This window comes from Ranitomeya imitator, chromosome 1, assembly GCF_032444005.1.
Source record: "Ranitomeya imitator isolate aRanImi1 chromosome 1, aRanImi1.pri, whole genome shotgun sequence".
NCBI classification, from domain to species: Eukaryota; Metazoa; Chordata; class Amphibia; order Anura; family Dendrobatidae; genus Ranitomeya; species Ranitomeya imitator.
In genome coordinates this window covers 47,960,183-47,976,602 of record NC_091282.1, presented here as the reverse complement: position 1 = coordinate 47,976,602, position 16,420 = coordinate 47,960,183, and the positions used below count along the sequence as shown (strand labels likewise).

The window sequence follows — 16,420 nt, the reverse complement described above, 5'->3', positions numbered from 1 at the left end:
ACATGTGCGCGCAATAGCGGCGGGTGAAATTGCGATTCACCCGCCGCTATTAACCTGTTAAATACCGCTGTCAAACACTGACAGCGGCATTTAACCGGCGCTTCCGGCCGCGCGGCCGGAAGTGAGCGCATCGCCGACCCCCGTCACATGATCGGGGGTCGGCGGTGCATCAAGATGGTAACCATAGAGGTCCTTGAGACCTCTATGGTTACTGATGCCGGCCTGCTGTGAGCGCCACCCTGTGGTCGGCGCTCATAGCAAGCCTGCATTTCTGCTGCATAGCAGCGATCTGATGATCGCTACTATGTAGCAGTGCCGATCAAGTGGTGCCAGCTTCTAACCTCCCATGGAGGCTATTGAAGCATGGCAAAAGTTAAAAAAAAAATGTTTTTAAAAATATGAAAAAAATAAAAAAAATAAAAGTTTAAATCACCCCCTTTTGCCCCATCCAAAATAAAACAATTAAAAAAAAATCAAACCTACACATATTTGATATCGCTGCGTTCAGAATCGTCCGATCTATCAATAAAAAAAAAAACCTGATCGCTAAACGGCGTAGCGAGAAAAAAAATTGAAATGCCAGAATTACGGTTTTTTTTTGTCGCCGCAACATTGCATTAAAATGCAATAACGCGCGATCAAAAGAACGTATCTGCACAAAAGTGTTATCATTAAAACCGTCAGCTCAGCACGCAAAAAATAAGCCCTCACCTGACCCCAGATCATGAAAAATTGAGACGCTACGGGTATCGAAAAATGGTGCTTTTTTTTTTTTTTTTAGCAAAGTTTTGAATTTTTTTTCACCACTAAGATGAAAAATAACCTACACATGTTAGGTGTCTATGAACGCGTAATGACCTGGAGAATCATAATGGCAGGTCAGTTTTAGCATTTAGAGAAGCTAGCAAAAAAAGCCAATCAAAAAACAGGCGTGGGATTGCACTTTTTTTGCAATTTCACCGCACTTGGAATTTTTTTCCTGTTTTCTAGTACAAGACATGGTAAAAACCAATGGTGTCAGTCAAAAGTACAACTCGTCCCGCAAAAAATAAACCCTCACATGACCAAATTGACGGAAAAATAAAAAAGTTATGACTGGGAAGGAGGGGAGCGAAAAACAAAAACGCAAAAACGAAAAAGGGCCGCGGCGGGAAGAGAACCAGTGAACCCACCAAAAGAATGTAGTTTTTGGACTTAGTTTATTCCTGCTGCTCCCCTGAGTATTCTGCTTTATTCTTTTTTTAATCTACCATATGGTTCCAGAGATATGTGCCATTTTTTTTTGCGATACTGTTTATGGTTTTTAAAAAAGGGGGCGTGCATACAGGGCAATAAGGCGGAGAAGCCTGAATTCAGCCTCCAAAGTCCTGTAAGACACGCCCCTGCAGTACTGATCATAAAAATTGGAACAAAACAAATGGCCAATATCTCTGGAACCATAACACTGGGATACTCAGGAGAGCAACAGCAATAACAAAAACTGGTCCAAAGACAGGTCCTCTTTAAGTTCTCCCAGGCATGAGGGCAAGCTCTACACCCCCTACACACCATTAACCAGCTGTACCTTATGAGGGCCAGTAATGTAAACAGTGGAAGATACATCATAATTTGGACTCACTACTAACTATATTATATAAAATTGTGATGTTCTTCAGTTGTTTCAACACATGACTTCATGGCCCCATCTGCCACTGGCAGGAGGTAGACAAAGACAATTGGAGATATGTACTATGCATCTGAACTCATAATGAAGCAGCCAACAGTATGTGTGCTGTTGGGAAAGGGTTGACTCAGCAACACTTGCTCAGATGAGTAATTCTGTAACAGAAAATATTACACATCCCATAAGCACAGCAGCTACCCAAGACCCCGGCAGTAGACAGATTAGAGCCAGTCTCAATGACAGTATATCATGTAATCTATGACTGTTCAGTGTGAGTCATCCTGTTCTGTCAAGTTGTTAAATTTGAACTACTACTATAACACTGCCCCAATGTGTAAGAATATAACTACAATAATACTGCTCCTATGTACAAGAATATAACTACTATAATACTGCCCCCATGTATAAGAATATAACTACTACAATCTATGTACAAGAATATAACTGCTATAATACTGTCCTCTATGTACAAGAATATAACTACTATAATACTGCCTCCTATGTACAAGAATATAACTACTATAATGCTGCTACTATGTACAAGAATATAACTACTATAATACTGCCCCTATGTACAAGAATATAACTACTATAATACTGCCCCTATGTACAAGATTATAACTACTATAATACTGCCCCTATGTACAAGAATATAACTACTATAATACTGCCCCTATGTACAAGAATATAACTACTATAATACTGCCCCTATGTACAAGAATATAACTACTATAATACTGCCCCTATGTACAAGAATATAGCTACTATAATACTGCCCCCTATGTACAAAAATATAACTATTATAATACTTCCCCTATGTACAAGAATATAACTATTATAATACTGCCCCTATGTACAAGAATATAACTACTATAATACTGCCCCCTATGTACAAGAATATAACTACTATAATACTGCCCTTATGTACAAGAATATAACTACTATAATACTGTTACTATGTACAAGAATATAACTACTATAATACTGCCCCTATGTACAAGAATATAACTACTATAATACTGCTCCCTATGTACAAGAATATAACTACTATGATACTGCTCCTATGTACAAGAATATAACTACTATAATACTGCCCCTATGTACAAGAATATAACTACTATAATACTGCCCCTATGTACAAGAATATAACTACTATAATACTGCTCCTATGTACAAGAATATAACTACTATAATACTGCCCCCTATGTACAAGAATATAACTACTATAATACTGCCCTTATGTACAAGAATATAACTACTATAATACTGTTACTATGTACAAGAATATAACTACTATAATACTGCCCCTATGTACAAGAATATAACTACTATAATACTGCCCCTATGTACAAGAATATAACTACTATAATACTGCTCCCTATGTACAAGAATATAACTACTATGATACTGCTCCTATGTACAAGAATATAACTACTATAATACTGCTCCCTATCTACAAGAATATAACTACTATAATACTGCTCCTATGTACAAGAATATAACTACTATAATACTGCCCCTATGTACAAGAATATAACTACTATAATACTGCTCCCTATGTACAAGAATATAACTACTATAATACTTCCCCCTATGTATAATAATATAATACTATGTTGAGATGTACAGATGTATAATAAATAATTCAGCTGCTGACTTTAATAACTTATTCATTCTGTCTACAGCTCCCCAGTTGTTAAATGGCATCCAGGCAGAGCTGTTCCCTGATTGCTCGGAAAACTTGAAATTATTCTGTCATTTTGGGGATATTCACGCTGACTCCACCATTACATGGACTAAGGATTCCAAGTTATTGGCCCGGCTGCACAGAAGGTAAGAGTCACTCTCAGAGGTTGGAGGGTAATAGGATTTCGTACATATTCCATAGTTTCATTGTGTTAAAAACTCTAATTAGTGAATTCTAAGTTATGCACTTCTCTTTGAGTGACTCCTAGAGGTTAGTGTTCCTAGTAATGCAGTGATATCTTCCATTCTTCCATACTGTCACATAACGAATCCATACCTACCAACTTTGAAAGATAAGAAAGGGGTCCATTAGTATTCCCATACAGTAGGGTTCTCCTTTCATGGCCCACAGTCCCTCACACAGTATTATGCCCCACAATTATGCCCTCTATACAGTTTGATGCCCTCACCTTATATTCCCCCACACATATTATGATACCCCTCACAAACCCTCTCTAACAGTATGATGGCCCCACACCCTCCACACATAGTATGATGTCCCCAATGTCCCCACAGCCGCCACACATAGTATTATGTCCCCAATGTCCCCACAGTCGCCACACATGTATGATGTCCCCAATATCACCACAGTCCCCTTCACACAGTATTATGTCCCCAATGTCCCCACAGCCTCCACACATAGTATGATGTCCCCAATGTCCCCACAGCCTCCACACATAGTATGATGTCCCCGATGTTCCCACAGCCCCCACACACAGTATGATGTCCCCAATATCACCACAGCCCCCTTCACACAGTATGATGTCCCCAGTGTCACCTACATGGAGTATGATGCCTCATACAGTGCATTCCCCCATATAGTTTGATATCCCCAGTGTCCACCACATAGTATGATGCCCCTATATAAGCTTCCCTTCTGCTTCTCTGTTGATCTCTGCTGCCGGTCACTTGACCTGGGAATGTCATAAGACTTGAAGGTTCATGCAGGTCCTTCAGTCCCTTCCCAGACTGAATGGTGGAGTAGGGATCTGACGGTTCCTTGCTTCACCATTGAATTCAGCTGTATCTGTCTCGCTGACCTCCCGGGACAGTGGGACAGCTCCCCAAGTACAAGACTATCCCTCTGGCTCTGGGATGGTTGGAAGATATAACTAATCTCTAAAAAATTTCTACAGATGCTGGTGGAAATCATCTATTAGATTTGCAAGACCAGCAATATTGGTATAAGACCGTAGTTAGTACCCGGAAATAGTAAAATTCCTTCTTTCTGGCATCCGATAAAGCAAAATAAATTCTGATAACCCGGGACAGTGATCTAATGTGGAAATTTACAAGACCTACCCACTATCTCCTGTCACCACTGTTGTCCTCTGTAGACCTGGATGTGGACAGTGTACGGGTACTGACAGCTGCATGTGAACATGAGCTTCATCTTCAGGGTGGGGGTGGCATTTCTGAGACCACCCTGTCATCAGCTATACATAGGTTAACCTGTGCATTCATCCTAGGCCTCATTTAGAGTATGTCTGTATGTGAAGCAGAACATTTGTGTACTAATAACATTTTACCTATGAAAACTACTGATATGAATTACCCACTACCTGGACATACAGTATATTAGGGATTTTAGCTCGTCCAAGCACTGTAGAGAAAACCTGCAGATTTTCCGCAGCAGATAAGTCCCAATAGACGTGCCGTTAGTGTTCTGCTTTCTTAGGTGACAATTGCATGGCTCATATGAATTCTGCCCTAGAATAGTTTATACTCTGCATGGTGTAATGTTATAATAAAAGAAACAGGGAGACTGTGTAGCTCCACCTGCTGGTCATATGTTTAATGGTAATGCTTGGTTTACTATTAGGGTCTGTGGCAAATACAGAATAATGATCATCATGTACCACTTTACTTCAAAATAAGTATGGATTATGCTGGCTGGAAAGACCGCACTGTGTGTGGTGGGCTGTAAGGACCTCATACTTTGTGTAGGTGACTGTAAGGCCGGCGTCACACTAGCGAATTTTACGCACGTATGAGCGCATAAAATACGTCCGTAAAACACGCATTACACACGGCTTAATTATTCTCTATGCCCCAGCTCCTATCTGCCGTATTTTACTGATCTGTATTATACGGCTTTCTACGGCCGTAGAAAATCGCAGCATGCTGCGTTTGTCACCGTATTGCGCAAAAAAATCGCCATGAAAGTCTATGGAAGCCAGAAAAATACGGATTACACACGGACCAGCAGTGTGACTCGCGAGAAATACGCAGCGCTGTTAGAGAGAAAAGCCGGCAATCCAGTGCGGTGTACAGTAAAATCACACTGCCAGCTTACAGTAGAATAGGTAGAATAAATGTGTACACATAGAATAGGTATATATATATATATATATATATATATATATATATATATATAATGTCAGTGAGACACATATATGTATATATATATTATTACTTCATACAGCGCTAGATAGCTTTAAAGCCGGTAATTCAATTGCCGGCTTTTGCTATCTCCTTCCTAAACCCGACATGATATGAGACATGGTTTACATACAAAACATGAATGGAATACATGATCTGTCCCAGTAATTATATTAGTATAGTATAGCCATCATATTTACTAGGGCAGGTTAGGACTGTATATGGACAACTGCATATACACAAGAATAAATAGAGAGCACCAGAAAAAGCAGTCAAATACGTCCAGTTAATGAAAGTATACAAAAAACTTTATTGTATGATACAAGTAAAAACACCAGTATACAGTATGGCAGGCAGGCAAATCCCCTGTACAAGCCCGCACACACCTCATAAAGGGACCGGATTAGGGTGCACTAGTGTAATCATGGACAATGAGAATGTAAAATCCATAGCAAATATATATATTATGTTCACCATGTACAGTGGGGCAAAAAAGTATTTAGTCAGTCAGCAATAGTGCAAGTTCCACCACTTAAAAAGATGAGAGGCGTCTGTAATTTACATCATAGGTAGACCTCAACTATGGGAGACAAACTGAGAAAAAAAAATCCAGAAAATCACATTGTCTGTTTTTTTATCATTTTATTTGCATATTATGGTGGAAAATAAGTATTTGGTCAGAAACAAACAATCAAGATTTCTGGCTCTCACAGACCTGTAACTTCTTCTTTAAGAGTCTCCTCTTTCCTCCACTCATTACCTGTAGTAATGGCACCTGTTTAAACTTGTTATCAGTATAAAAAGACACCTGTGCACACCCTCAAACAGTCTGACTCCAAACTCCACTATGGTGAAGACCAAAGAGCTGTCAAAGGACACCAGAAACAAAATTGTAGCCCTGCACCAGGCTGGGAATACTGAATCTGCAATAGCCAACCAGCTTGGAGTGAAGAAATCAACAGTGGGAGCAATAATTAGAAAATGGAAGACATACAAGACCACTGATAATCTCCCTCGATCTGGGGCTCTACGCAAAATCCCACCCCGTGGGGTCAGAATGATCACAAGAACGGTGAGCAAAAATCCCAGAACCACGCGGGGGGACCTAGTGAATGAACTGCAGAGAGCTGGGACCAATGTAACAAGGCCTACCATAAGTAACACACTACGCCACCATGGACTCAGATCCTGCAGTGCCAGACGTGTCCCACTGCTTAAGCCAGTACATGTCCGGGCCCGTCTGAAGTTTGCTAGAGAGCATTTGGATGATCCAGAGGAGTTTTGGGAGAATGTCCTATGGTCTGATGAAACCAAACTGGAACTGTTTGGTAGAAACACAACTTGTCGTGTTTGGAGGAAAAAGAATACTGAGTTGCATCCATCAAACACCATACCTACTGTAAAGCATGGTGGTGGAAACATCATGCTTTGGGGCTGTTTCTCTGCAAAGGGGCCAGGACGACTGATCTGGGTACATGAAAGAATGAATGGGGCCATGTATCGTGAGATTTTGAGTGCAAACCTCCTTCCATCAGCAAGGGCATTGAAGATGAAACGTGGCTGGGTCTTTCAACATGACAATGATCCAAAGCACACCGCCAGGGCAACGAAGGAGTGGCTTCGTAAGAAGCATTTCAAGGTCCTGGAGTGGCCTAGCCAGTCTCCAGATCTCAACCCTATAGAAAACCTTTGGAGGGAGTTGAAAGTCCGTGTTGCCAAGCGAAAAGCCAAAAACATCACTGCTCTAGAGGAGATCTGCATGGAGGAATGGGCCAACATACCAACAACAGTGTGTGGCAACCTTGTGAAGACTTACAGAAAACGTTTGACCTCTGTCATTGTCAGCAAAGGATATATTACAAAGTATTGAGATGAAATTTTGTTTCTGACCAAATACTTATTTTCCACCATAATATGCAAATAAAATGTTAAAAAAACAGACAATGTGATTTTCTGGATTTTTTTTTCTCAGTTTGTCTCCAATAGTTGAGGTCTACCTATGATGTAAATTACAGACGCCTCTAATCTTTTTAAGTGGTGGAACTTGCACTATTGCTGACTGACTAAATATTTTTTGCCCCACTGTATGTGACCGTACTGATATATAAAGATCATGTACCTACCATAGTGGAGGGTCACAACGTCCGTGCACGCCAACCCGGTCCTCCAAGTAGGTCAATGACCTATATTTACCTTCATTCATGGTGAGGCGCCCTCTGCTGATTGTCCTCATATGAACTCGAGCCTGGGAGCTTTCTAGGAAAGTTCCCACGCTCGAGGGACATCCAGCAGAGGGCGCATCACCGCAAATGAAGGTAAATATAGGTCATTGACCTACTTTACCTTCATTCCCCGGGGTTTTGCAGCCACGAGCACCGCTGCATTAGCAGAGCTCCTGGCTGTAAAATATTTTAACCCCTTCAGATGGATTTACATCGTGGGACGTTACAGATCTTCGGAAGGTATGTATATTGTTGGTTTATTATTTTTTCTTTGTTACAGAGCGAGGGTCTTCAGATGGATTGAGCGTAGAATAAAATATTACAACAACCTTTGTGTTTATTTCATTAAAATACTTTTTAATAATGTGTTTGTGTTTTTTTTAACCCTTTACTACTATTGGATTAATAATGGATAGGTGTCATAATTGACGCCTCTCCATTATTATTTTGTCTTAATGTCACCTTACAATAGCAAGGTGGCATTAACCCTTCATTACCCCATATCCCACCGCTACACGGGAATGGGAAGAGAGTGGCCAAGTGCCAGAATAGGCGCATCTTCCAGATGTGCCTTTTCTGGGGTGGCTGGGGGCAGATGTTTTTAGCCAGGACGGGGGGGGGCAATAACCATTAACCCTCTCCAGGCTATTAATATCTGCCCTCAGTCACTGGCTTTACTACTCTGGCGGAGAAAATTGCACGGGAACCCACGCCAATTTTTTCCGCAATTTAAGCCTTTAATTTAATAGCTAGAACGGCCAAATTTTGCACATACACACTACTAACATTAGTAGTGTGGAATATGCAAAAAAATGGGGATATGAGATGGTTTACTGTATGTACACCATGTCTCATATCATGTCGGGTTTAGGATGGAGATAGCAAAAGCCGGCAATTGAATTACCGGCTTCAAATCTATCTCGCGCTGTATGAAATATTAATATATATACATATATGTGTCTACTGACATATATATATATATATATATATATATATATGCAGTATATATGTTTTTATGGGTTTTTTTTACACATGGATCCCTTGTATATCCGTATGTCGGTTTTGCAAGCCTGCGAGAAAAACACGCAGTACGGATGACATACGGATTACATATGGAGGATGCCATGCGCAAAATACGCTGACACACCCTGCCTACGGAGGAGCTACGGACCACTATTTTGGGGACTTTTCTGCGTATTACGGCCGTAGTATACGGACCATATTGTCTTACGCTGAGTGTGACGCCGGCCTAAGGGCATCATACTCTCTGAGGGGGACAGTGGAGGCATCATACTATGCGTTGAGGCAGCATGAAATATGAAGGGGCATCATGCTGTATGTGGGGGATGTGGGAGAATCATGCTATGTGTGGGGGCTGCAGGGGCATTATACTTTATGTTGGCTGTGGCAGTAGATGGAAACCGGTCGTCATTATGCACCCACAGCCCCCCACACACAGTATCATGGTTCCCACAGCCCCCCATTCATTATTATGCCTCCACACAAAGGATGATGGCACTACAGCCGCTAACACACAGCATAATTCCCCTCAGCCACCAACACACAGTATGATGCCCCCATACAGTATGATGCCCCCTGAACCCCACACAGAGCATCATGCCCTCACACATACTTTGATGCACCCACATCACTCACACATAGTATTATGCCCCACAATCCCACTCACCCATTATTATGCCCTTGCAGCCTCCTACACAACGTATGATGCCCTTATAGCCACCAAACCCAGTCGCCCCTCAAATATTATCCTGTGTGCCAACGGTTGTGGGAATGTCATAATGGGTGATGGACTGTGGTGTGCATCATACTGTGTGAGTGTGGACTGTGCATGGCATCATGTTGTGCATCAGGGCTGTAGGGGCACCAAACTTTATGTAGGTAGCTGTAAGAGCATCAAAATTATGAGGGGGACTGTGGGGGTATCTTGCTTATGTTTGAGGGCTGTGCGGGAATCACACTGTGTGGCGACTGTGGGGGCATCATACTGTATGGGGGTAGTGTAGGTGCATGATACTGTGTGTGGGGCTCAGTGGAGGCATCATACAGTGTAGGGTACACTATGGGGGCATCATAATGTGTAGTGGGTACTGTGGGTGTCATGTAGAGTTTATCATACTGTGCGGGACTGCTGATGGGTTTCAATAGGAGAAATATGACTGTGTAGGCTTATATAAAGGACTGAGCAAGATTAGCTAAGTGGCTTAGCATAACCTAAAAATTGCCAGTGTATCCTTTTTTCTTAAAGCCCACATTTGAGAGCAATAACCAAAGGGATCTTTTTGGCCCCCAGGGGTCCAGGTGTGACGGCAACTATAGTAATGCTCCAGTCTCAGCTCTTAGATGCCTAGTACTAAGATAAAGGGTAACTTCACTTTCAGGCTGGATTCCCACACACTAGGCCTCATTTATCAAAGCTAACTGTGTTGCCTATAGCAACTAATTAGAGCTCAGCTTTCATTTATTTAATTTCTCAGGAAAAATGAACGTTGCATTGTGAATAGTCATTATGGGTGGCAAAATCAGTTTATCTTTTAGCCGATTTGGTAAAACTGCCGCACCTCTTTGTGAAAGTCAACAAAAAAGCAATTTAAACAGCTTTTTTAGACTGCTGAAAATACTGCTTCAAAGTCTATATCGAACAACAGGCCTCATTTATTATTGTTTCTCATAGCAACCAATCAGAGCTCAGCTTTCATTTTTGAAACTGCACTGGAAATATGAAAGCCGTGCTATGATTGGTAGTTACGGGCAACAATGACTGTCTCAGACAGTTTTAGACTGACTGTTTTTTATAAGAGAGGCCTATTTTGCTTTTCAGTAGTATCATTGGGGTTTGTATGGTCTGAGTGTGGGGTTTTTCTTTGAGGTTCTTCCATAATCTTCTCTGTAGGTGTTGAGGTTCTTCCATAATCTTCTCTGTAGGTGTTGGAAAATGCACGACTCTAATTAAAAAGAAAATGCTAACGTAAATGCTTACATATATATATATATATATATATATATATATATATATATATATATATATATATACTAGATGGTGGCCCGATTCTAACGCATCGGGTATTCTAGAATATACATGTCCACGTAGTATATTGCCCAGCCACGTAGTATATTGCCCAGCCACGTAGTATATTGCCCAGCCACGTAGTATATTGCCCAGCCACGTAGTATATTGCCCAGCCACGTAGTATACAACACAGAGCCACGTAGTATATTGCCCAGCCACATAGTATATTGCCCAGCCACGTAGTATATTGCCCGGTGACATAGTATATTGCCCAGCCATGTAGTATATTGGCCAGTCACGTAGTATATTCCCCTGCCACGTATGTCACAGGTTAAAAAATAAACATATACTCACCTTCCGAGGGCCCCTTGTAATTCGGTCACATGACTGACATCATAGCAGGTCCTTCTCGCACAGGCCCTGTCAAGACGTCGTGGTCACATGACCGTGACGTCATGGCAGGTCCTTCTCCCATACCATCCTTGCCACCGGAACCTGCCGCTTGCATGGAGCAGTCACCGAAGCGTAGCCAGGAGCGGGAAAGGCGGTGGAAGGTGAGTATATAATGATTTTTTTTTTTTTAATTATTATTTTTAACATTAGATGTTTTTACTATTGACGCTGCATAGGCAGCATCAATAGTAAAAACTTGGTCACACAGGGTTAATAGCGGCGGTAATGGAGTGAGTTACCGGCGGCATAACACGGTCCGTTACCGCTGGCATTAACCCTGTGTGAGCGGTGACTGCGGGAAGTATGGAGCGGGCACTGACTGCAGGGGAGTAGGGAGGGAGTAATCGGATTGGTCGCGGCAGCCATGACAGGCAGCTGGCGAGACCAATCAGCGACTTGGATTCCATAACGCATCGGGTATTCTAGAATATGCATGTCCCCGTAGTATATGGACAATGATGATTCCAGAATTCGCGGCAGACTGTGCCCGTCGCTGATTGGTCGAGGCAACCTTTATGACATCATCGTCGCCATGGCAACCATTATGACATCTACGTCGATACTGTGCCCGTCGCTGAATCAGAAATGTGGATTTCTACGTCCTTTATGACATCATCGTCGCTGTGCCCGTCGCTGATTGGTCGAGGCCGCCAGGTCTCGACCAATCAGAGACGCGGGATATCTACGTCCTTTATGACATCATCGTCGCTGTGCTCGTCGCTGATTGGTCGAGGCCTGGCGGCCTTGACCAATCAGAGAGGCGGGATTTCCAGGACAGACAGACAGACAGACGGAAAAACCCTTAGACAATTATATATATACTAGATTGTGGCCCGATTCTAACGCATCGGGTATTCTAGAATATGCATATCCCCGTAGTATATGGACAATGATGATTCCAGAATTCGCGGCAGACTGTGCCCGTCGCTGATTGGTCGAGGCAACCTTTATGACCTCGTCGCCATGGCAACCATTATGACATCATCGTCGCTGTGCCCGTTGCTGATTGGTCGAGGCCTGGCGGCCTCGACCAATCAGACGCGGGATTTCTACGTCCTTTATGACATCATCGTCGCTGTGCCCGTTGCTGATTGGTCGAGGCCTGGCGGCCTCGACCAATCAGAGACGCGGGATTTCTACGTCGATGCTGTGCCGGTCTCTGATTGGTCGAGGCCTGGCGGCCTCGACCAATCAGAGAGCCGGGATTTCCAGGACAGACAGACAGACAGACAGACAGACGGAAAAACCCTTAGACAATTATATATATAGATAGATATATACATATATATATATATATATATATATATATATAAAACTCATGTGAAATTCATTCTCTGAAATGAAGTATTAAAAAAAGTGTGAAGAAGGTGTAAATATATATATATATATATAGTGAATATGTAAGAAAATAGAGCGCACTCACCGAGTGCGCTCTATTTTCTTATATATTCACTATTTCATATGGACTTTTCTCCACACTTTATATATACTGTATATATACTGTATATATAAATAAATTTTTTTCATGAAGTGTTAAAAAAAGTGTGAAGAAGGCATAAATATAAATTAATATATATACTGTATATATATTTATATATGTATATATATATATATATATATATATTATATATACAGTATATACATATATATATATATATATATATATATATATATATATATATATACTTGATTTTTTTTCATGAAGCAGCGCCATTTATGTCATTGTGTTGTGTCTGGTATTGCCTGGTATTGTGTCTGGTAGTGGATTGGACACCATCCACTTTGCAGTCATTGTATATAGTCCATATGTGGCCGCCTGCTTACCCCATGAGGTCAGGAAAGAAAATAGAGTCCTGATTATCCAGCTCAACTGCCAGCAGCTCATGGGCTCCTACCTCTGCTTCCTTTCCGTTATAGCCTGTCAATGTAAACATGTGAGGGAAAGCGGAGGTTGTATTCTCATAGGTGGTGTATACAATCATGTCCAAAAGTGTTGGCACCCTTGAAATTGTTCCAGAAAATGAAGTATTTCTGCCAGAAAATAATTGCAATGACACGTTTTCTTATACACGTGTCTATTTCCTTTTCCAAAAATGGGCCAAACAAAATTGTTGGTACCCTCAACGTAATATTTGGTTCCACATCCCTTGTAATAAATAACTGCAATCAATCGCTTCCTATAACCATGAACAAGCTTCTTACACCGTTCATGTGGAATTTTGGACCACCCTTCCATTGCAAACTGCTCCCGGTCTCTCATATTTGAAGGCGCCTTCTCCCAACAGATCTCATCACAGATGTTCAATGGGATTTAGATCTGGACTCATTGCTGCCACTTCAGAACTCTTCGGTGCTTTGTTTCTATCCATTTCTGGGGGCTTCTTGAGTATGTTTGGGGTCATTTTCCCGCTGGAAGACTCATGACCTAGGATACAAACCGAGCTTTCTGACACTGGGCACTACATTGCCACCTAAAATCCTTTGGTAGTCTTCAGATTTCATGATGCCTTGCACACAGTCAAGGCACCCAGTGTCACAGGCAGCAAAGCAACCCCCAAAACATCTTTGAACCTCCACCATACTTGACTGTTCTTTTCTTTGTGGGCCTCGGTCTGTTTTCAGTAAGCAGTAGAATGATGTGCTTTACCAAAAAGCTCTACCTTGATCTCATCTGTCCACAAGACACTTTCCCAGAAGGATTTTGACTTATGTTCATTTTGGCAAACTGCAGTCTAACTTTTTTATGTCTCTGTGTCAGCAGTGGGGTCCTCCTGGGTCTCCTGTCATAGTGTTTCATTTCATTCAAATGTCGAACCGCCACAAGACATGCAGCCACGGCGACTCAAACATAGTATTCAAGCACACCGAAAACACTCTATTAATGCACGAGCATGCTCGGATAACACCTTTATGATGAGCGAGTATACTCGTTGCTCAGGTTTTCCCGAGCACACTCGGGTAATCTCCGAGTATTTATAACTGCTCGGAGATTTAGTTTTCATCGCGGCAGCTGAATGATTTACAGCTACTAGCCAGGCTGATTACATGTGAGGATTCCCTAGCAACCAGGCAACCCCCACATGTACTCAGCCTGGCTAGTAGCTGTAAATCATTCAGCTGCCATGATGAAAACTAAATCTCTGAGCAGTCATAAATACTCGGAGACCACCCGAGCGTGCTCAGGAAAACCCGATCAACGAGTATACTCGCTCATCACTAGTAGATACAGTATGTTACAGCATAGACATTGCTCTGTGAAATAAATACTGTGAACCCCACACTGATACATTTTGAAACATTGTAAGAAACGATCAGGATGCTGTTGATGTATTTAGATCACAGATTTGTGCAGACTGGATACAATTGAATGAAAATGTAGACTATAATGTTTTATTTTACTTTCAATAAGCAGAAATCTTGAAAATGTGGCATAATTAAAAAACAATTTATCATTTGCGTCTTTTTTCCCCCCCCCAAGTCATTTTTCTTTATTTGTTTTGTGTTTGTTTGCAGATACAAGTGTGCCTCAACATGCTAGGATTGGGCTCCGATCTTGAGCTCACTCATTATAACTCCTTCCAACTTTAGCCATACATACACAATATCGTATGTTGGATATCGGGAAGGGATTGAGGTGTTGCCCAAATGGATAATCCGTCCTAAATGGAATTTGATAGAAGATTAATGCTTTCTAATCCATAGGCAGCATAAATCAGACATTGGCTGCGTTCTTGCAGACAATGTCTTGAAAAGCTGCCTGGGGGCCATGAATCTTGGATGACTAGTCCAAGACCAGTCCCCAACTCCGGTCCTCAAGAGCCACCAATAGGTCATGTTTTCGGGATTTCCTTAGTATTGCCCAGGTGATAAAATGCAGTATTTGGACAGGCAGGATTTCCATTACCTGGACATTACTAAGGAAATCTCGAAAACATGATCTGTTGGTTGCTCTTGAGGACCGGATTTGGAGAACACCGATAAGGGAATGGGGAGAAGTCAATGTGGCCTGGCCTTGGACTAGTCATCCAAGATTGGAGTTGTGGATCATTGCCTTAGACGGACAGGTCTCTTCTTATGTACATACATAGAGAGAGACCTGTCAATTGAGATTTTGGAGCGTTGAAGCCACTAGGAACTTGCCTGACCACATATTATTTATTATGCTTTGCTTATATGGCAGAATCATATTTGGAAGCTCTATACAGACACCGTCATCACTGTCCCCATCTACATTCCCTGTTAGTATGTCTTTGAACTGTCAGAGGAAAACCCAGAGGAAGGCTACACAAAGATCATTAAACTCTTTGCAGATGTTGTCCTTGGTGGGATTTACTTGAACCCGGGATCCCAACATTGCAAAGTAACAATGCTACCCACTGAGCCACAGTTCTGCCCATGCCCATACACATGCCCATACAGAGCAATGTTTCAGAATAAAGCATATAACTGAGGGAAGCTGCAGGTGAATGGTGGAAACACTAATTTCACCAGCTCTCCACGGGAAGGTTGTCCCTAGTCAGATGGCCTCTGTTATGGGGTTCTCAATTCAGATTGTGTAGTTTGGATGGCATATCAAGGACTCTTATTTCTGGGGGATTTCATGGTTTTAGGGTGTATTTCCTCTTTACACTCTACTTTCTGACTCTGAATGACCTCTGGAAGTTAAAATAGACAGTGACTGATGGGATATTATAGATTCCACAGAGTTAGCTGTGATTACTAGTCATGCATGCTCAGTTGGACTCACATGCCAGGCAGCAGAAAGTAATAGCCTGGACCGTAAGTGACAGTAATGACTGTCGGAGATTACATCAACCCACGTAACTAAAGTGCTCACACCCCCTTCACCATTTGTCAGCGGGGGTTGGGTTGGGAGTGGCCTATCAAATAGCTTGTGATTGACAGATAAGTAGGATGCTAATGAAA

General features: G+C 41.9%; 1 protein-coding gene across 1 annotated transcript in view; it reads left to right on the top strand.

The window, feature by feature from the left end:
* Positions 1–16,420, top strand: part of ALPK2 (alpha kinase 2) — a 74,878-nt gene that overhangs the window by 7,545 nt on the left and 50,913 nt on the right. Inside the window, exon 2 of the mRNA XM_069745345.1 lies at positions 3,349–3,496. Within this exon, the coding sequence (XP_069601446.1) occupies positions 3,349–3,496 (148 nt within the window). The remainder of the gene's footprint in view (positions 1–3,348; positions 3,497–16,420) is intronic.